Below are 22,512 nucleotides of genomic sequence, written 5' to 3' on the forward strand. Positions count from 1 at the left end.
AGGAGAGTTTCATAGATCTGAAGGAGGTTTAGGTTGAGAGTTATCTGTAATTGTGGAAGGTCCTTAGCCCAGAAATCTGCTGCAGTTGATTGCATCCTTCTGTTCTGCTCATACACTACTTCCTCTTGTTAAAGCTGAACTTAGCTGAAATCTGCTAAAAAATATTGTGGAACATCCCTATTACACGTTAGTGTGCTATGACGGCTCTAAAGCATGGGATGCTAAAGCCCCAGTTTTGGGCTCCTAGGAAGCACTAGCTAAGCAATAGAGGTAGAGGGGCAACTGAGGCACAAATTAAGCTTTTGAGGTAGAGGGACTGCCCCTCAGTCATCCCTTTACACCCATAGGCTTCCCAAATTTCCCTGGGGGTGAGTTGTGACTTGAGCCTCCTTTAGGGTGATGATAAGCTTCAGTTTTGCTCTGCTGATGCTGGCCGATGGCACAGTGTCTGTGGGAACACACCCCTGGGAGCAGGGGTGATACAGAATGGGGGAGGGGATCTCCATTCTGCAGGGCACGGTGAGCGCTGACAGTGGGGACAGATGCCCAAAGGGGGAAATTTCGGGGGGAGGGCAGTGACCCATGGGCTACACTCAGGTAGGAGACCCCCCCCCCCACTTGCTGCCAGGCGCTGTAACACAGAGAGAGGAGGCTGGTTGTGGCTTCAACTCCGCTCCTCCAACACTGGCGGAGAGGGGGCAGGAGGGCTGCAGGCGCTGAGCTTTGGCACTGGCTGTCAGGACTCCCGCCTCCCTCCCCAGCTCCATGGCTGCCTAGCTGGCTCCATGGCTCGCTCAGCGGAGGCACCCTAGCGGGTCGCTACAACGGTGGCGGGCGGGGCGGGGGGTGCAGCCCGGTCTCTGCGGCGCGCGGGGGGCAAGTGGCGAGGCTGCTAATCCGCGCCCGGCAGCCCCGCTGATTGACAGCCCGGCCGGAGAGGAGGCGGGACCGCCCCGCACCAGCGGCGCTGAAGCTCCCCCTCGCCGCGCATCTCTGCTCCCGAAGCGGGTCCCTCTGCGCCCCGCGCGCCCCGGTCCCGCCTGCTCCCCGCGCGGCCGCTTCGGAGGATGAAGCGCTCAGCTGGGGGCAGAAGGGCAAAGCTGCCAGCCGCTCAATGCCAGCAGCCCAGGCACGGTAAGTGGGGGGCCCGGCGCCCCTGCCCTACCCCAGCCTGCTCTCGTCCGTGTGCCTGACTGGGGGGAGGGGGGCGGGGAGACCCTCCCCATCCTCTGCATTTCCTGAGGGTGGCGAGAGGAGGAGGCGGGTGGAGGTGCCAGGTCTCCTCTTAGTGCAGCAGCAGCGGCGGCGGGTGCTGTTTATTTTTTTCCTGTGGTGAAAGGTGCCAAGATATTTGCAGCCCCGCTTCTGTTAGGTGAGTAGTAATAAAGTGCCAAGTGCCTGGTGCGCGGGGGCGCGGGGGAGGAAGGGTCACCGTGCTGTGATCTGTGCACATGCACATTCACTTGTAGTTGTTGATTGCTTATTTTCTCGCTCAGAGAATCCGGGGTAATGTCTGTATAAGCATCTTTGCCTTGTCGGACAAGCTGTCCGGGGATCGGTCCGTGATCAAACTCCTTTAGGCGGCTCCTTGTGCGTTTTATTTACTCCTTGCCAAGGCTGGATGGGAAAAACCCCCAGTGTTCACAAGTCTTTTGACATCTTGTTTTGATAGCGGTTTTTTTACTAGATTCTAAAGGACGTTAAAGGTATTTAAGAACAAGCAAACTTCAGGAAATCTTGAAGGAGTCCTTCAAACTCTTATTGGCTCGCGATCTTAACGCTCGAAAAGTATTTTTTTAAACAATTCTTCTTGTGTTGTTACTTTCTGAAGAGAGCAGAACCATATATTTCAAGGGCTAACAGTACTCCAGAAAGCTACTCTTGCCTTGGGAAATACAGTCAGTGAGCAGTTTTACATGAGCTATCAAAAATAAGTGTTCAGGTTCATAACTGATATTTATTGAATGGTGAATTCCTTTACCCAACAAAAAATCTGTAAAGTACCATTCCCTTACTGTAACACCTGGCTGTTGTGGTCTGCTTTGATGACCAAAACTGATAGTTTTGAATTCTGCCTAGAATTCCTTGTAATGGTTTGTTGTCAGTGGGGTTTTAAAGCCACTGTTTGGACTAAATTAGATAAGTGTGTTTACATAAATCCCCATTATCTAACTATAAAAGCCAAAAATGTACCTCTTAAATTATGCAGATGCAGCTTAACATGTCAAATTTTATAATAAGTTGTGCTGTTTGTTGCCAGATGTATTTGCCAAAAAGTAACTTTGGTGGTATTCCAAACCAGATCATTAAGCAGCCTTAAATATTCTCTCAGAGTTGTGTAGTACAGTGCAAGAATCGCTAAGCTTGTAATGACAGTCATAATGAATGAGAACCTAGCAGTATTAAGTGTGTTTTGCAGAAGACAGTGCTTGCTAGGAAACTTAAACAGATGCTGCCAATTTGAGACCTACTAGTCATTTAAAAATGAAAATTAAAAATTGTTTCTTGTATTATACCTACCCTGGAATCCTTCTGCCAATAATAGTGGTTTTACAGTCTCGTATTTTTTCTCTCTGCCCTGTTTTTCTCAGACTGAAAGAGGAGCCAGGGTATATAAGACTACATTTGAGAAACTCTGGAAAATGTGCCTGAAGTGCTATCAAGTTCACAAAGTAACCATATAAATACATCAAACACTGTTAATCTCTTTCAGTTCCAGTAATTTAAAATGTTAGTTGTTACAGCCGTAGTGGAAAATTCAGACAAAGGAGTGATTTTTTAAAATTGATAGTGTCCCTTTAAGGCCAGTAAGCATGGATATTATGTACTAGCCAACCATACTGAGTAAAATCTTGGTCCTGTTGAAGTCAAGGAGTGCTTTCCCTGAACCTGAATGGAATCTGAACCACACCAATCACTAAGAGTTAAATCCAGTCATAGATATAAATCTGAAATAATTCATAGGAGTTTTGCCAGTGACTTCAGTAGAGCCAGAATTGCACCCACAAACTTCGTGATGTGAGTCATTAGACAGGCTAAGAACCCGTGGTTGATCTTGTGCCATTATGGCAAAGTGGTTTTTTTTAACTAGAGTATGTTAGCGTGATTAAAACAGCTTTAAAATTATCATACAATAAACCAGATATTTTAAATAAGTATTTTATAACTTCTGCTCTGTATTCTAAAATACAAAAAGGTGTAATGTTTATTTGTCCATCATTCAAGTTTCTTAATACAAATGTGTTGTTTAAAATACTGGGTTCCCTTAAGGCATTGTATAAATAATAATAGCAATAAATAATGTTTAATATTAAAAAACAGTTTAGTAGAGTACATCTGTTTTGTTTCTTATTTCATTTTCAGTGCTATTTTAAAGGCGGTCATTCTTTCTGCTGTATTTGATTGGAAAGATGCATCAATTGTATTTATTTAAAGCATTGCATAAATTACTAACTGTCCCAAATAATGGCAAAGACAAATGTTAGGATAATTTGTATGCTTTAATGCTAATTATTTGGTGCATTGAGTACTAGAAAATGTGTATACAAAAACCTTAGAATGTTGTTCCAATACATTTCTTTCAATTTTAAATCTTCAAATTCAAAAAGACACTTTACTTTCTAAGTAAGACATCCTCAGATAAGTGTTAGCATCTCTTAAGAATACTGATTATTTCTCTGCTAGTACAATGAGACTACTTAATATGTGTAGGTGAAAAGTATACAGGGATGACAAGACAAGCAGGCTGTGTGCACACACACACATATATAAAGTATGCAATGTTGTAAATTGTTATAAATATATATATTTAAATGTTAGTTTAAAATATATCATCTATGTGTATGTGTGTATATATATGTATGGGTGTATATGTGTTAAAATAAAATTGCAACCTGTGCTTGTTCCAGCAAATGTGTTTGTTTGTTTGTATGTTTGTTTGTTTGGCAGCAAACAGATTTGGACTTTTAGCTCGTAGGTACATGCATGGAATTATCAAAATGGTATTTTTAGAGGTCCTATGGTAAATAAGTACCAGCCACATCCCAGATTAGGAAAGAGACCTCTTAGGAAATTGGAACATTATGCTTTATCCTTTTGTTCTTTTGCTTTGCTTTGAAGCAAAAACAGTGGGCCTCAAAGTCAGCTGGTGGAAATTGTCTTTGTTGTCTTGACCACAGTGGATCTTTTCCAATGTACACCACTAGAAGATCTGGAGGAATAATTAAGATTGCCACCCCTAGAAACCTTTGGGAGAAGATTGAAGTTTCATCAAGATCTGTCAAGAGGACTCAAGAAACATTTCTTTATACATAAACAAGTCTTCATGTCCCTACATCACCCACTCCTGCCTTATTCAAGAGGGCGATGTAAAACAGAGAGCAACTCTACATCTCTCCATTATACCACTACATCTTTAGTATGACTCAAATAATAAAAAATCAATAGGTGTCTCCTTGCTAAGTTGGGTGTCCACCTTTGTATGGGGAAATTTATTTACATACTTATCTGAGGTTCATTCCTCTGCATGGGCCTTGTCCATGCTCAGCTGTAGAGACTGGCTAGATTGCAGTGGAGTCAAAAACAGATCCTGGACCATGGCACAGCTGGAGCCAGTGGTCACCAATCTCCCATACTCCTCCTCCTCATTGTTCATAGAAGACAGCTCTGACTCACACCATGTCTACACTAGCACTTATGTTGGCTAAATTTTAATAGCTTGGGGTGTGCACCCTAAGCAATGTAAGTTTTACTGATGTAAGTGCTAGTCTGCACAGCGCTATGTCAGGAAGAGAGCTTCTCCTGCCAACATAATTATCACTACTCGTTGGGGGTGGTTTAATTATGTTAATGACAGAGCTTTCTCCAATCTGTGTTGAATAGCTACACAAGAGATATTACAGTGGCACAGCTCCATTAGTAAACTCTCTAGGGTAGACTTAACCTTAGGTTCCTTGAATTATTCATGATGGTGTACAGGGTGATGGTAGGATTTCTGTTAAGGCTGGCATGTAGCTCTTTCTAAAAGTGATGGGTCTTCTGTTTGGCACCAGATCAATTTCTGGCCTCCTTGGCCTTCTGGCATGCTTGCCACATTTCCTTGGCTTTCAATGTTGCTGGTCCCTTGTAGGCTCTTCCTGCTTCATCCCCCAAGCAATTTGGTCATAGAAGTTTGCTCACCAACCTGGAAACCCAGGAAAGATAATTTAAAAAATGTACAAAGGTTTGAAAGCAGGGAGAAGGCAGCTTCTCAAATGCATGACCTTCGGAAAGTCAACAGTTGTGAAGTGAGTGGCTCAACATTGCTCAGAGAACTGAATCATAGAATCATAAAACCATAGAGCTGGAAGAGACCTCAGAAGGTCATCAAGTCCAGACTCCTGCTCTAGGCAGGACCAATCCCAACTAAATCAACCCAGCCAGGGCTTTGTCTAGCCGAGACTTAAACACCTCTAGGGATGGAGACTCCACTACTTCCCCAGGTAACCCATTCCAGTGCTTCACCACCCTCCTAGTGAAATAGTTTTTCCTAATATCCAACCTGGACCTCTCCCACCACAACTTGAGACGATTGCTCCTTGTTCAAACATCTGTCACTACTGAGAAGAGCCTCTCTCCATCCTCTTGGGAAGCTCCCTTCAGGAAGTTGAAGGCTGCTATCAAATCCCCCTTCACTCTTCGCTTTTCAGACTAAACAGACCCAACTCCCTTACCCTTTCCTCATAAGTCATATCCTCCAGCCCCCTAATCATTTTGGTTGCCCTCCGCTGGACCCCCTCCAATACGTCCACATCCTCTTTGTAGTGGGGGGCACAGAACTGGACACAATACTCCAGATGTGGCCTCACCAGAGCCGAATAAAGGGGAATAATAACATCTCTGGATCTGCTGACAATGCTCCTCTTAATGCAAGCTAATATGCCATTAGCCTTCTTGGCTACAAGGGCACACTGTTGACTCATATCCATCTTCTCATCCACTGTAACCCCCAGGTCCTTTTCTGCAGAACTACTACTTAAGTGGTTGGTCCCCAGCTTGTAACAATGCTTGAGATTCTTCCGTCCCAAGTGCAGGACTCTGCACTTGTCCTTGTTGAACCTCATCAGATTTCTTGTGGCCCAATCCTCCAATTTGTCTAAGTCACTCTGGACCCTATCTCTGCCCTCAAGCGTATCTACCTCTCCCCCTAGCTTAGTGTCATCCGCAAACTTGCTGAAGGTGCAATCCATCCCCTCATCTAGGTCATTACTAAAGATTTTGAACAAAACCGGCCCTAGAACTAAACCTTGAGGCACTCCGCTAGAAACCGACCGCCATCCTGACATCGAGTCGTTGATCACTACCCGCTGGGCCCGGCCTTCTAGCCACCTTTCTATCCATCTTACGGTCCATTTATCCAATCCACATTCCCTTAACTTGCTAGAATATTGTGGGAGACCGTATCAAAAGCCTTGCTAAAGTCAAGGTATATCACATCTACTGACTTTCCCATGTCCACAGAGCCAGTTTCCTCATCATAGAAGCTAATCAGATTGGTCAGGCACGACTTTCCCTTTGTGAATCCATGCTGACTATTCCTAATCACTTTCCTCTCTTCCAAGTGCCTCAAAATGGATTCCTTAAGGATCCCTTCCATGATTTGTCCAGGAACTGAGGTAAGACTGACCGGCCTATAGTTCCCTGGATCGTCCTTCTTCCCTTTTTTGAAGATGGGCACTACATTTGCCTTTTTCCAATCATCCGGGATTTCTCCCAATCTCCATAACTTTTCAAAGATAATGGCCAAAGGCTCCTCAATGACATTTGCCAACTCTCTCAGTACCCTCGGATGCATTAAGTCTAGACCCATGGATTTGTGTACGTTTAGCTTTTCTAAATAGTTCCTAACCTGTTCTTTACCCACCAAGGGCTGTCCATCTTCATCCTATCTTGTGTCACTTAGCGCATTAGTCCGGGAGCCCACCTTGTCCGTGAATACAGAGGCAAAGAAAGCATTGAGTACTTCATCTTTCCCCACAACATCTGTCACTAGGTTACCTCCTTCATCCAGCAGGGTCCACACACCCTCTCTGATCACCTTCTTCTTGTTAACATGCCTGTAGAAACCTTTCTTGTTATCCTTCACATCCTTAGCCAGTCACAATTCCATTTGCGCTTTCGCCTTCCTGATAAGCCCCCGGCATTCTCGAGCTATACATTTAAACCCCTCCCTGGTCATTTGTCCAAGTTTCCACTTTTTGTAAGCTTCCTCTTTGTGCTTAAATTCACCAAGGATTTCCCCTGTAAGCCAATCTGGTCTCCTACTATGTTTGCCTCTCTTGCTACGCGTCGGGATGGTTTCTGTCTGTGCCTTCAATAAGGCTTCTTTAAAATACTGCCAGCTGTCCTGGATTCCTTTCCCCTTCATGTTAGCATCCCAGGGGATCAAAATCTGCTTTTTTGAAGTCCCAAGGTGTGTATTTTACTACTCTCTTTTTTTCCTTTGGTCAGGATCCTGAAATCTACCATCTCATGATCACTGCTTCCCAGGTTGTCACCCACTTCTACTTCCCTTATTAGTTCCTCCTTGTTTGTGAGCAGAAGGTCAAGCTGCTCACAGCCCCTGGTCAGATCCTTCAGCACTTGTGCCAAGAAGTTATCCCCAACATTCTCCAAAAACTTCCTGGATTGCCTGTGTACTGCCTATAGGTTTCCCAACAGATGTCAGGGTGATTAAAGTCCCCCACGAGAACCAGGGCCTGCGATCCGGAAGCTTCTCTCAGTTGTCCGAAGAAAGCCTCATCTACCTCATCCACCTGATTTGGTGGCCTGTAGCAGACACCAACCACAACATCACTGCTGTTGTTTGCTCCTTTAAACTTAACCCATAGACTCTCAACAGGTTTTTCTCCCTCTTTATACTGGAGTTCAGAGCAATCATAGTGCTCTCTTACATATAGTGCAACCTCTCCTCCTTTTCTCCCCTGCCTGTTCTTCCTGAACAGTCTATACCCTTCCATGACAGTGCTCCAGTCATGCGAGTCATCCCACCAAGTCTCTGTTATCCCAATTAAATCATATTTCTTGGACTGGGCCAGGGCCTTCAGTTCTTCCTGTTTGTTTCCCAGGCTTCTTGCATTAGTGTACAAACACCTTAGGTAACCAGTTGATTGCCCTATCTTCTCCATTTGAATCAGGGGTCCTCCTTTCTTGCTCGTTCCTCTCTGCATTTCTTCCCGGTATCCGACTTTCCCACTCCCCTCAGAGTTTTGGTCATCGTCCCCCGACACCGGTGTTACTGTATTGGTGTAATGGTGGATTTACATCAGTGGGAGGCAAATTTAAGAGTAGACGTACAGAACTAGCCTGATGTAAGCAGGTCTGCTCATTGAGGGGGAATAATGGGGGCAACTGTCCTGGTGATTCAAAGGGTCCTGGAGCTCCTAACTGCTGCTGCTACTGATACGGCAGAAGCCTTGGCACCTAGAACCACAGGCCCTTTAAATTGCTTCTGGAGCCCAATACGGCATGCTCCTTGCTTTGAGGGCTAGCTGGTGTGTGCGGGGGGGGGGGGGGGGGGGGGGGGGAGAAAGGGGGAGTGATGTAGTTTAGGTACACCCAGCCCTGCCCCCCAGCCCTGCCCTTTGTACCTGAGGCTCCCACTCCTTTCCAGGGGCCTGACAAGTATTTTGGCCTCCCTGGATGTAAGGTGGGTTATGTTGATTTAACTTTGTAGTATAGACCATGCCTAATCAAGTGTTTATTTGCTCTTTTCCTATTGTAGTCTCCGAGTCTACCTCATTTACACTGATGTTCACTATGTTAGTCATTCAATCAGTCCTAACCTTTTTTGGTGAAAACTGAAACAAAAAAGGCATTTAACATTTCAACCATTGCTGCATTTTCATTATTGTTTTTCATTCTTCATTGAGAAATAGGTCTACTTGTTTTTGATTTTCTTCTAGCTTGTAATGTTAATCATGGTCTATATTGCAAAGTTCGGTATGGTTTATATACAAAGTTACATCAACATAAGCCACCTTACATCTGGGGAGGCCAGGTGTTTGTAAAGTATTTTCTTATTGCCACAGATCATATAATTTTGTGCTTTGGCCTTTTAATTTTGTCCCTACATGCTTGTATTGTCTTTTGTTTTAATATATTCATCCTTTGTATTTTGACCTAGTTTGTTTTTTAGTTATGTGAATTACGCCACCAAGTCTTTGTGATGCCAATTTGTCATAATTGTGATTATTCATTAGTCTTTCTAGTTCTTCCTGTCTTATTCCTCAAAATTTTTTCATTATCGTAAAGACATCTAAGATCATTAGATTTCCTCACTATACTCCCTATTTTCGTCTCCTTTATTTCTGCTACGATTGCGATGTTCCCCCCAGATTCTGACCCTTCTCCCAGATTTCCGTATTCTGGACTTATTGTGGGCTTTTGTCTTCTGTACCCAACAAGACTAGTTTAAAGCACACCACATTAGGTTAGCCAGTCTGTACCCAAGCATAATGTGTATCTTCTGTCCATATCCAAAGACCCTAATGTTTCTAAGATACTATATACAGTACTGACATGAGTTAATTTTTACCATTTTACTGACAAAATGGCTTTTTAATAAACATAATTATTAATAAAACCAACACTTTACCAACATCAAATTGATAGAATACTAATGGATTTGTGAAGACGATGTTTTCTACACTAGTTAAAATATTTTAAAAGATGAGTGTGAGGATTTGAAATCTGTCCGCTGGTGTCGCACACATAAAGTCTTGAAAAAATACTTTAAATAATCACTAGGGAAACTCAGATTTAGAGCAATGTAAAATAGGATTAACATTTCCACTTGATGTGGTCTAGACAGAAAGTTAGGACAAAGTGTTCCTTAAAAAGTGTCAGATCTTGCTAAGATTATAAGCATCAACGAACTTGTAAAAAGCCTGGTTTTAAGGGATTTAGGATTGGATGAGCATTGACAATTTAAATTCAAAATCACTCTATATGAATGGTACAGGTAGAGTTCTATTACAAGTACTCTCAAAGAAGGTGTTAAGTACTCTAATGAAGTACTCATATGTAAATCAAGCAAATAGTTTTAGATTGCTATTTAAGAAAAGTTTGAAATATCTGTATAAATTGGCAAAAAAAGGATTATTATATCTTACCTGTTTTGAAGAACAGTTGTGGAAAGTTTATGGCTAGAAGAAATACAAAGGAGGAGTATTTAAATTATTTGTCTACACCAAAACATTGTGTTACATTCAAATTATACTCTTAAAAGTCAACTACTTCTGCCTTTATTATATAAAATGTGTACTGATGTTTGAAATCTTAGCATACAGAAATGAATAGTCTGGTATATCCTGCATGCACATCATGTTTTAACATATGGAAATATATCTATTAATGGACTGAATTTACTGTTCATGAAAGGTGCCATTTCCTTGCCTAATCACATGTAAACAAACTAATCTCAGTATCATGTGACCATTCAATTCACTTCATACCACCAGTCAATGCTCCACAGACAATTAATTGTGCATAGAATATTTTGTGAAACTAGCCAGTTTAAAAAAATAAACAAGCACCTTAAGTACTGTTTCTATTCTTTATATGCTTTGTTCATGAAGATCAATAAGTCTTCATAAAATGTATAGACTTGTTTTTATGTTTCTTTAGAATCTGAATCATCTGAAGGTGCTTTTACACTCTTTTGTGTTGCCAACAGGTCAAAACAGAGATTGGGGGTACAAAGATAAGAAACATGAAAAGTTTAAGATCTAAACAAACAAGATAGACAAAGGGCCTAACAAGACAAAGAAAATTGACCAGATTATTTAATATGTTTTGTCTAACCATGACCTTTTCCAAAGTGTAGACTAAGATTTGATACTTTTTTTTAAACCAGGATTTAGCTGGTCAAGGTACATAATGGATGGCATTTTCGAAGTCACTTGAGTGGTTTAGGCGCTTAGGTCCCAATGACCTTAAGTGGAATGTAAGCTTCTAAATAACTCTAACACTTTTAAACATTTTACCCAATATAGGTTGAACCTCTCAAGTCTGGCACTGTCAGGATCTGACCAGTGCCAAACCTTAGAATTTGCTGAACTATGGGAGGTCAACATGATCTAGCGGCATTACCAATACTTTCACTGCTTACTGGGCTCTTAGAAGACATAGAGAGAAACGAAATAAACATTACAGAACACTGAGAACCAGAACCGGTGGCTGTAAACAAACTTTATGGGACCACGGGAAACTTGACCACACCCATGATAGGTGGACATGCAGCTAACTAAAACCATGCTGGACCACAGATGTTGCTGGATCAGAGAGCGACATGCTAGAGAGATTCAACCTGTATTAATTTTTGGACACAATGTACAGAAATGTTTGCAAGTCCACAGACTTCAAATAATAAAAGCAGACACTGAATTTTCCTCCAGACAACATTTCATCTGAATGACTCGAGAAAACAAAATATAAGTTGATGGGTACATTCTATGTAATTATTCTCTCCATGATTCTATATAATTACTTTTAACATTAATTATATTCACTAATAGCAAAAAACAATCAAAGAATGAAAAAGAATGGGTGTTCATACTCAAAATTACATAGTGTCTGCTTAGAAATTGACGTAACGAAGTTTTTACATAGAAGAAAAATAAATTACTAGTTACACAGTTATGAAATAATCACAAAGAGCAGATAATAGATGGCCCATTTACTATAGTCTTATCACAAAGATTAGGACTAATATATGGGCCTTTGTGGAACAACCATCAGTCTCTTGACTTGCCCACCACTTAGACATGTCAAGAGATATGTCACCACAGAGGGGCATCAGGAGCACAATTTTACTTGCTTGTAGGTGACTAGTGATCCTCATCCAAAAGAGGCTGAGGAAGAGAGAAGGCCTAAAATTGCACAGCATAAATCAGGCTCCAATTGAACACTGGAGCTCAGCTCAATTCAGTGAGGATTTCATGAGTATGACAAGTTTGATGGGTGTTGCCAAAGTCACAGAAAAGTTCATACTCCTCATGTACCTATCAAGGGAGGGGACAGCCCACTAAGGATAGGGTAACACACTGGCTGCGTCTAGACTGTCATGATTTTCCACAAATGCTTTTAACGGAATAGTTTTCCATTAAAAGCATTTGCGGAAAAGAGCGTCTAGATTGGCACGGACGCTTTTCTGCAAAAGCACACACTATCTAATGACTAAATTGCTCTAGTTAATCTATATAGTTGGCACACCAGTAGATCACCACCACTGCCACTTAGGCAGATCGCTCCCCTGTATCCCTCCTTAAAATACATCATATTAGCAAGAAATACAAGAAAAAAACAGGCTAGTACCTAGAAAAAAAGTTAGAGCGAGTCTCAATATGCTGCAATCAGCAAACTGCTACCTCATAATGGTTCAAACTAATCAGTCAAACACCAGACTCTCAGTTTCACACTGATCAATGCAAGATCTCTAGTCTAAGGATACGAAAAGGTTCAATCTTGTTGCCAGTGTCAGTCCATGCAATCTGCTCCTAGAAACCCATGTGATGCAGCAAGAACAGAGTTAACTCATCTAGTTCCCAAGAATTCATCCAGCTAAGGAAGGAAAAGTCTGACTGGTAATTCCCTTCCCTTCCATGCTCATATCAAAGCCCTGCAAGGGTATCCAGTTACTTTGCAAGACCACAGACAAGAATAAACAAGATCACTCTCAGGTATAAACTCCCACACGCCAATGCTTCCATGAGGAGCTGACAGAGACTGTTTATCATAGTGATGAAGCTTACAAGACTTATCTGGAGGGACTCCACCAGCTACAACACTCTCCATTTGAGGTTCTGCTACAGGTAACTGTTCCCAGGGCTGGATGTTGGCATAAAAATTAAAGTACCACTGATCTCCGTTTTGGTCAGGCAACAGATGAAAAGAAACATTCTAGTCACTGTGAAGCCATGGCTCACTCCTCTCTCTCATATAGTTCAAACTATATTTGAAGTCATTGGGAGAGCTAGTGAGACAAACGTAAGTGACATGCCAGCAGCAGTGCAAATGACACCTAGGTCTAGTACAACTGAGATATAACTTCTGTCAGTAAACAGTACTCTGCCCCAGTTTTACCAATTCTTACTGGACATTAACTCCTAGGAGAGGAATGGCTAGCTAAATATGGAACCAGGAAGCCCAAGGAGTATCTGATAAGAAGAGAACACTATGTAAACTATGCTTTCTCTAACATACCCAACAATTTAAGAGGGTTTTGTCCTCTAATAATTAAATGAATTTTTAATACTGAGATCCTGTTGAACTCCACAGTGTTTTTAGATGCTCACAGCAGCAAAACAAAACAAAAAATATTTCCATTTGCAACTGGCCAGAAGATTGGAGTCTCACCATATCAGACACAGAGTAGGCTGTGCTGAGCCATGCTTGTATAACCTGCAGGTTTGATTACAGGGATTTCTTACATCCAGGAATGAATCCACACTACTAAAAACTATTCCTTCAGATACAAAATACAGCACTCAGTCTAGTAGTGGAAGGAATATTTATCGCTTCATACCACAGGTCACCATGAACATGTTACTTTGGTGTTTTGATCTCTATAATGTCTCCCCACTGATTACAGGTTCCAGGTCCTTATATTGACCTCAACTGCCTGATAGATCACATCTTCTACAGTAGCCTTGACTTCCATCATGAGCTGCAGTTCACTGAGATAATGAAACTATCAACTAATAAGAGGAGGCCTGTGAATGCACCTGTTTACACCCTTTATTTCTAAACTTCAGATGATAGAAAAGTTCCATTCTCCTCATTCGCCTTCTTCCACAATCTCCAGCATTTTAGAAAGATTTAAAATATAAAAGCTGTAAACATCAAGCTACATACCAAAGTGTCTGATATAGCAACATTATAATTCAGGCAGGGTCTACACTACATAGGTTTTTTTTGGAAAAATGACCGTTTTTCCAAAAAAACTTCACTTACTTCCACACTGCAATCGTGTTCTTTCAAAAAAAAAAAAAAAAAAAAAATCAAAAGAACAGGTTTTTTTCCGAAAGGGGCATGCTAATTTTCAACTTCAGAATAGGGAAATCCGCGGGGGATTTAAATTTCCCCCCCGGGATTTAAATAAAGCTGTCCGCCGCTTTTTTCCGGCTTGGGGAAAAGCCGGAAAAAAGCGTCTAGACTGGCCCGATCCTCCGGAATAAAGCCCTATTCAAAGTAGGAATAAGAGATCCTCCGGAATAGAAATCCCCTGCGGATTTCCCTATTCTGAAGTTGAAAATTAGCATGCCCCTTTCGGAAAAGGGGCCAGTGTAGACGTAGCCCCAAGGAGTAAGAAGACTTGGTTATTGCCGTTTTTCTACAGATTCTTGGACTCCTTATGACAAAGTAACTAGCAAAGCCTATATTTAAATTTGTCTGAAGTAGCAGTTTCTGTCTCCTACTCCCTACACTACCATTTAGTTTTTCAACACTTTCCAGAAAAAATTATCAAAACCTCTCAAACTTCTCAATCAATTCAATTCTACTCTTGACAACATTTATACAGAACACTCTGATACATTCTGAGACAATGTCTCTGTGCTATTTGCTGAGACACTCCTTTAGTTTCACTTATTGAGAGCAGCTCCTCCAGTGTTTTGATGTTATGAAGAACCATAGACTTCTTAAAACAAAAAGCACTACAGAAATAAAGGAAATCGTTTATATCACAGCAATGGGCAGTACTTGACATTGCAGTTGAATCCATATAATCAGCGTCTTGATAAACAGTAGTTGCCAACTCTCATGATTTTCTCCTAAGATTGTTGTTTTCCTTAACGCTCCTGGTGTCAAGTGGATATGTGATGAGTCCAGCCTTAATTCTCTAATTTCTAGCTAACATGGCTATAAAATATGCCCAGTTCATCCTCCAGGTTCAACAAGCAGATGGGGAATAATAAGAACACAGAATCTAGTATTTTTACATAATCTCATGGTTTTAAAGCCAATTTTATTATTTTTGGTCATCTGACTCATGATTTTTGAATATTTGGAGTTGGCAATACTGTAAAATGCGAAGGTGCAGCCAGTGTAGTTTCCATAACTTAACAATAGGACCCCTCGTTGCAAAAAGTCAGTTTAAATGGCAGTGGTAGTGCTGTCTGTAAAGCTATTCACAGGCATAATTGCTGGAACTAGAGCTACCATTGCACTCCTTTGCTTGAAGTGTTTTCCCTCATATATAGGATTTATCGTTTGGTTCAATGGCTCTCAACACCCCCGCTATACAAATTATTCCAGCTTCCCCATCCACAGGTTAACAAATGTTAACTGGTATTTCCTGGCACATATTTTCCTCTAGTGTGTTCAGTTCATGCTAGGTGTCTTAGCTTATGTGACTATAGTTTTGTGGAACAAAGCCAAATCCTAGTAGAATAAAAGGTATTTCAATTTTTGTGGTGGTTAATTCTTCCACTGTGCAGAACAACACTGGGTTCAGGCCAGCCCAAATACATATGGGAAAGCAGTTGGAATTGCCAGCGTTCCAATAAATTATTATGACAATGTGATGAAACAAATTCAATGTATAAGCAGACATTCCAGGTTTATTTAGTGGAGAAGATGATTCATTGTTAAAACATGGCAAGGCTAAATGGAAAAAAAAAAAAAAGAAAACTAACTGAATACTAAGGCTGGAAAGCATGTCAGATGTGAGCATAAAATGCCAAGGAGCCAGTGTTACTCAAAACATAAAATACTTCATCACAATGTAGTAAAATAAGCTAGGTTCTATAGCTCTGTCAGAGTAATAATTTCACAAAAATATAAAACTGTTAACAGCCACATGATCAATGAAGACAATTTTCACTACATTTTAAAAGCACCTCTCATGTCCCAGCAGAGCCATTTGTGGTCACTGCATGATTAAAAATCTCTACACCATCTTTGTAAAGAATTCTGTATAGCCCAGACAACTCATCGGGGGGGAAATGAAACTGAAAAAGAGACAGAGGAGAACCTTTTTGTATGTAAGCTTCAAAAGAATACAGTTTGTTTTATTTCCATTGTATCACATTGTTTATAGCCAAATTCTAGAAAATTTGTTTGTCTCTTTATTGCAAATTCAGTCGTAATACAAGTCTTTGCACTTTGATTAAATACTTACTTGAAATTGTGTAAATAAGTACCCTAGTTTTTTTTATCAGTGTAATAATTAGCCAACTCTACAGAAACTCTATACATTCATGTATATCATTCCAACAGGATTTTTTGTTTTATTATTTTATAAATTAGTGGACAAAACATAAACTGTCTTCTTAGATATAGATTTTAAAATAGCTTATAGTATAAGAGTTCAGGTCCAGACTTTCCAAACATTGTAAATATTCAGAGATAGTTCAACTTTATACAGGTTGAACCTCTCCAGTCCAGCATTCTCAAGTCAGGCAACATCCATGGTCCGGCATGATTTTAGTTAGCTGGATGTCCACTTATCATGGATGTGGCCAAGTTTCCTGCAGTCCCATAAAGTTTATTTACAGTTACCAGTCCTGGCTCTCAGTATTCTCTGCTGTTATTTAGCTATAATTTACCCCAAAATGCATAGGTCTTCTTGAGGACCCAAACTAGTAAAAGGAATGACTCTCAGATTTATGAGAGTTCTTGTTCTGTGCTGAAACTGTGATGAACTTGTGACATCACATAAAACAACTCCTCTGTGGAGTGTTTGAAGGAATAACACCAGCCAGAACTCTTAGGCATGTCTACATGAGGAAATTATTTTGAAATAACTTATTTAGAAATAATAACTTTGAAATAGCATGTCCACACTATGGGTAAGCCTTGAAATTAGTCTGAGTCAGGCTCCGCTAATGTGGACGCCCTACCTTGACTTAGGATAGGTCTACACTGTATGTTTTTTTCAGAAAAAGCTACGCAAATTGATTTTTCTGATTGCTTTTCTGAACGAGACTTTTCCATCATTTGGCCCAATCTGGGCCCATCAATCTGGGCCAAATGGTGGAAAAGCCTCCTCTTTTGGCGGGGCCGTTATCCTTCGTAGAATGAGGGATACAGGGCTCCCCAGAAGAGCACATTTTCTCTTCCACAAAAAAAAAAAAAAAAAAAAAAGAGGAAGAGCAAACACATTCCTTGGACACAATGGAGTTTTTCCAGGATACCTCTGCAGTGTAGACATACCCTTACAACCCCAAGAAGTACTGGGAAGTAATTAGTTCAATTTATTCAGGGAAGTAGTTATTTCGAAATAGCAGCAGCTGAGAGCCCACACTATTGCTATTTCAAAATAACGGGCTTGGTAGTGTGGATGCTCTGCTCGTTATTTTGAAATAAGGAGAGTTATTTCGAAATAACTCCCTAGTGCAGACTAGTAAGTTGTGTGAGTGAGTAGTTAATCATTGGTAAATTTATTAGCATGTACATAGGTTCTTTTATTGATTTTAAATATGTTTTCTCTGTATCACTTTTACCTTAAGAATAAATATGCTTGCTTAGAAAGAGCTGTGCCATAACTGTGGAGAAAAAGCTGAGCAGCCCTGCATAGGAAGTCAGTCTTTGTTGCACAATTCACTGTATGGGCAGGGAGCTCTGCAGTCTGGAGATATGTCAGTGAAGAGGGAGTGTGATATGTGTGTATACACCCAAGGCAACATGATGGTTTAGGAGCTGAAATGCTAAAGTGGGTTGCAGAACTGTCTAGGGAGAATAAAGGTATAGTTGCCCTGAACTCTGACAGCGATAATCTAGTGTGACATCCTGCATAAGACAAGCCAAAGAACCTCACCAGAAATCTCTGCATTACCCCCATAACTTCTGTTTGAGTTAAAGCACACCATTTAGAAGGCTATCCAATCTTGATTTAATGATTTAGGACTGATAGGCATGCTCTGAGTGGAATTAGCAGATTGGGCAGTGCACAAAACACAGCAGGAAGAGAGGGATTCCATTCCATTATATTCAATAGACCAATGGTTAGAGCACACACCAGGGGTGTGAGGGAGCAAGGTTTGATTGCCTACGCTGCCTCATTTTTGGATCAAGGATCTAAGCCTCCTTCCCCTTCCTTGGTGGGTGCCCTAACCACCAGATCATTTGGTGTCCGATGGTGAGTCTCTTTCCATATTCCTGTTAAAGCTGTTTCATTTTGTATAAATAATCAAATGCTAAGAGGAATTGAGACTTGAATCTGATTCTCCCATCCCAGGGAGTGCCCTAATCCACTATCCACTAAATCTCTCTCTTTTTCTGGCCTAATTAATATTTATTTATTTAAAGAGGCATAGTTTCAGCAGGCACAATTGAGAATGACCTATCATAGGATACTAAAGTGAAAATTGGCAGATCTGGGTTCAAATCACTGCCCAACATCAGACAAGAGAGATTCAAACATAGGTCTCCCACATTCTAGGAGACTACCATGTAGCTCTCTGGGTTTTCACAAGAGAGAGCTTATGTTTTTAACATCATGACACAGTTCATGGCTGTGACTCCTAAACAGATGTAGGCACCTCCCTGTGGCCTGGTCTTGGATCTCTAAGGTCTCTTTTGAGGAGTAGGGCTTAGGCCTTTCTTTGGCATTTCCTATTGGTTAGTTTCAGTAGCTCCCCACTCAGCCCTGGTATACTCTAGGGAGCTATTTTGAAATAACCCCCTTTATAATTCAAAATAATAAGTGGTACGTTCACATTACCAAACCTGTTATTCTGAAATAACAGGCTGGTTATTTTGAAATCTGTACTTTGTGCTTTCCTAGGGGAATAATACTTATTTCGAAATAGCATTAGTGTGGATGCTCCATTGCTACTATTTCAAAATAACTACTCCTCAGAGTAATTTGAAGTAATTTCTCCCCTGTGCTTCCAGGTAGCAGACCCCTAATAATGGAGCCAGCCTCAAACTAATTTCAAAGCTCTCCTGGAGGAGGGGCATGCTATTTTGATTTCATTTCAGGAGTTATTTTGAATTTAGTTATTTCAAAATAATTTCCTAGGGTATACACGCCCTCAGAGGGTGTGCCTACATTGCACTGTAACTCAAAATAAGATATGCAATTTGAGCTACGTAAATTTATTTAAAATGTGTACTTTTTTGATTGAGTCAAAATTCAGTTTCTAACAGTTGGATCTTCTTATGCCTTTTTCTTAGATTAAAGTGCCATTTACTATCCGATATAATTTCCCCATATAGTTACTTGCAGACTGTGATCAAATCACCTCTTAATTTTCTCTTGGATAAACAAAATAGATAAACTTCTTACATGTCTCACTTTTATAGACTTCATTCCTGTAGTTTTTATTAACCCTTTTAAATGTATTATCATCCTTTTATGAAGTCTAAACACCACTGATATGTTCTCACTGATGCTGTACATGCCATACACGGAGCTAGTAACCTTTCCCTACTCTAGCTTGATGTGCCTCTGCTTTTGCATCCAAATCCTCTTAGCTATAGAACTGCACTGAGAATTCATGTTCAACTGGTTATCAACAATGGTCCTAAATCTTTTTCAGTAACACTGCATTTCAGAAAACAATCCCTCATTTTGTAAGTTTTTTGTTCCTAGATATACTACCTTACATGTTGCTGAATCGAATTGCATGTTGTTCAGATGAATACCACCTTTCCAACCGATCCAGATTAAATGGCACAACTAAACTGCCCTCATAATTTCCACTCTTCCAATATTTGTGACATCTTAAAAATTTACCAGTGATGATTTTAATTTTTTCAGATCAGCTATAAAAATACTGAACAGCATTTATCCATGAAAAGATCCCTGCAGAGCCTCACTTGATGATGATTCTAAATGTACAAATACTTTTTAGATCTAACAGTTCATAATTTATAATTCCATTTAATATGGTCTACATTTATTTTATAGTACTACCTTTTTATCAATGGCATATAGAACTAAGACAAATGCCCTACAGAAGTCTATTATATCAGTACAGTTACCTTTATCAACCAAACTTATTGTAATGGACAGGAGGAGTGCTGACCAGTACCCGGTGACTAAGGGGTTAAGCTCAGGTGGCCAGCAAGGTGTTGGCTGGGGGCGGGGAGAACCAATCAAATGTAGGGTTGAAATTTGAATTGGATATAGATTCTTTGCCCGTTTTCTTTGTGGGGGAGAGAAAGACCAGGAATTGAGAGACACGGAATGATTTAAACCCAGGCAGGACTACCATGCCTCCTTGGAATTCAGGGCATGGGATGGGACTGAACAAAGAGAAAATTAGAAGTAAGTAAAGGGAAAAGTGAATCCAGTTGTGTTCAGAGTATTTTTCTTTATTTTGTAGCTTGGTTTGAACTGCTCTGTGTAATTCTTTGTCCCCCTCCCCCACCCCATTACCATCTAAGCATTGTCCCTAGAGATTTTCTGTGGTTTTTTTAAATTTCCTTAGTGCTCTGTAACATTTAGCAACCAAGTATGTTTAATCAAGTTTATCTTTTGTTTTGTAGTAAAAATCAGGTTTTTTTTAAGATGATGATTTGATTCTTGTGTTCTGGAATGTCTGTCTGTGTGTATCTGCATGCCTCTGACTGAGGGGTCAGCTACCTCAGGCTGCAGCTTGTTTTTCTCTGTTCTCTTTTCAAATTCATTTGGGGCAAAAGAGCTCGGGGGCACCCATAAGGGTGGTTTCAAGAGTTCATCCCCGGTTTTAGGGAAAAAGCTCTTGATGGTGGCAGCAATTCCCCAAAATCTGTGTATCATGATTCTGGGGGAAGTTTTGGTAAGCAGTGCCTGTAGAGGCAAAGGGTATTTTTTCTTTTCTTTTGAGCTCTTTGCGGGCCCCCATCTTCTGCACTCTCAGAGTGGAGAATACTTATGATCACAGCAAAACCAGCCAATTTGTTTGACAAGACCTATTTTCCATAAAATCATGTGGACTGGTATTAATTATGCTACTGTCCTTTAATTATTTACCAAATGCCTTTCATTAAAAACTTCTCATTATTTAGTCTGAAAGTGATATTAGGTTAAGAGACCTGTAGTTTTCCAGGTCATCCTATTTACTCTTCTAAAACACTAGCATGATATTAGCTTTTTTCCAGTCCTCTGTAATTTCTTTACTGTTCTAATATTTAAAAAAATAATAATATTAGCAATTTAGAGACCTTTTCAGCCAATTCTTTTAATACTTTGGGTGCAAGTTATTTGGCCCTGCAGATTTAAATAACATTTTTCATTTAAAAGGACTATTTGTTACCCTTCTATAACCCTAGAGGTAAAGCCTGGGAGGCTAAATCATACACCACCAACTCCTCATGGAATTATTATTAAAATTGTCTTCCAAGGGAAAGAATGCAGCACAGCCCAAGAAAAACAGGATATCCTCAGGTTTCATTGGGGACTCCATGTTGAAATGGGTTATGCCCTTGGCATTCATGCCGTAACCTCTTGTTAGCAGTGAGAAGGGATGGAAGTCAGTGCCTGTTGGTTCAACCAGCATAATTCCATTCAGGTATGACTGTATATTATTGCCCAGACACTGAGGAGAAGATGCCAAATAGAGCAGCTGTTCTCTTCCTGGTACCTGGAAAACCTTTCCCCTTTCTAACCTGTAGAAATTCAGAAGAACTTCTGCTGCGCTTAGTGTCAGCAAGGGTACACAGCACAGAGGATCTCCTTCCTCTCGCAAATGGTAGGTTTTTTTTCTTCATTCAGCTCCATCCTGTATCCAAGAGGGGAATATATAGCAAAATATTAGGAACCTCAGTGTTTCAGTGATTAAAAGGCCTCTGTTATGTCACTTAATTCCAAAATCTTTGTCCATGTCAGTTTGTACATCATTCTTTTCAGACCTTCTCTTGAACTTTGAAACATTTTGGGACCAAATTACTGTGTTCGGCTAAATAAAATAAAATAAAATTTAAGAATGGAGTAAGGACCAGTGTGGCTTCAATCTTTAGGAATGCTCTAACTTTTGCTTAGCTACCAAGATCCCCACAGATCATGTTTGGGTTGTAGACACAGGCCAAGTACCTTTCCCCAGTAATATTTCATGTTTAATGGGTTAGAAAGGAGAGTAGTGTAAGAGTCAGATGTTTCCCAATGCAAGAGAACTCCTCAGAAGACTGAATCTTCTGGCTTTGTGGGTGTCTTGTACTAAAAAGTGGCAGGCACACAATAGCAGAATGTAGTCTAGAAGCTGATCCTTGAAATTCAATACAGGTTGGACCTCCCTAGTCCGGCACCCTTGGGACCTGACTGGTCTGAAGGAGGGAGTTTGCCAGACCAAGGGGGTCGGACCTTTGCTGACAGACTCCAGGATCTCCTGGGATCTGTTAGCAAATCACCAGGTTACCCTGCCCCTAGTCCACTGGGCTCCCAGTTCTTTGCCCAACTCTGGGGCTGCTGGGTTTCCACTACCCCAAGGCAGCCAGATTCCTCTGCTCCGGAGTCACAGGGGTTCCACTGCTCCACTGCTCTGGGGCTCTGCTGTCCCTGGGCTGCAGGGGTTCCATGGCCAGATGCAGGCTACAGGCACTCCACAG

At 40.9% G+C, this 22,512-nt stretch overlaps 1 protein-coding gene across 4 annotated transcripts in view; it reads left to right on the forward strand.

The window, feature by feature from the left end:
* The first annotated feature begins 861 nt into the window (after nt 1-861).
* The window catches only part of ZNF385D (zinc finger protein 385D), a 653,382-nt gene continuing 631,731 nt past the window's right edge, over nt 862-22,512 (forward strand). For 2 of the 4 annotated variants that reach the window (XM_075922065.1, XM_075922066.1), the window contains exon 1: nt 862-1,134. In XM_075922065.1, coding sequence (XP_075778180.1) covers nt 1,068-1,134 — 67 coding nt within the window. In that variant the 5' untranslated portion in view covers nt 862-1,067. The remainder of the gene's footprint in view (nt 1,135-22,512) is intronic. The other 2 variants (XM_014579132.3, XM_006134329.4) reach the window with 2 other exon arrangements.

This window comes from Pelodiscus sinensis, chromosome 2, assembly GCF_049634645.1.
Source record: "Pelodiscus sinensis isolate JC-2024 chromosome 2, ASM4963464v1, whole genome shotgun sequence".
NCBI classification, from domain to species: Eukaryota; Metazoa; Chordata; order Testudines; family Trionychidae; genus Pelodiscus; species Pelodiscus sinensis.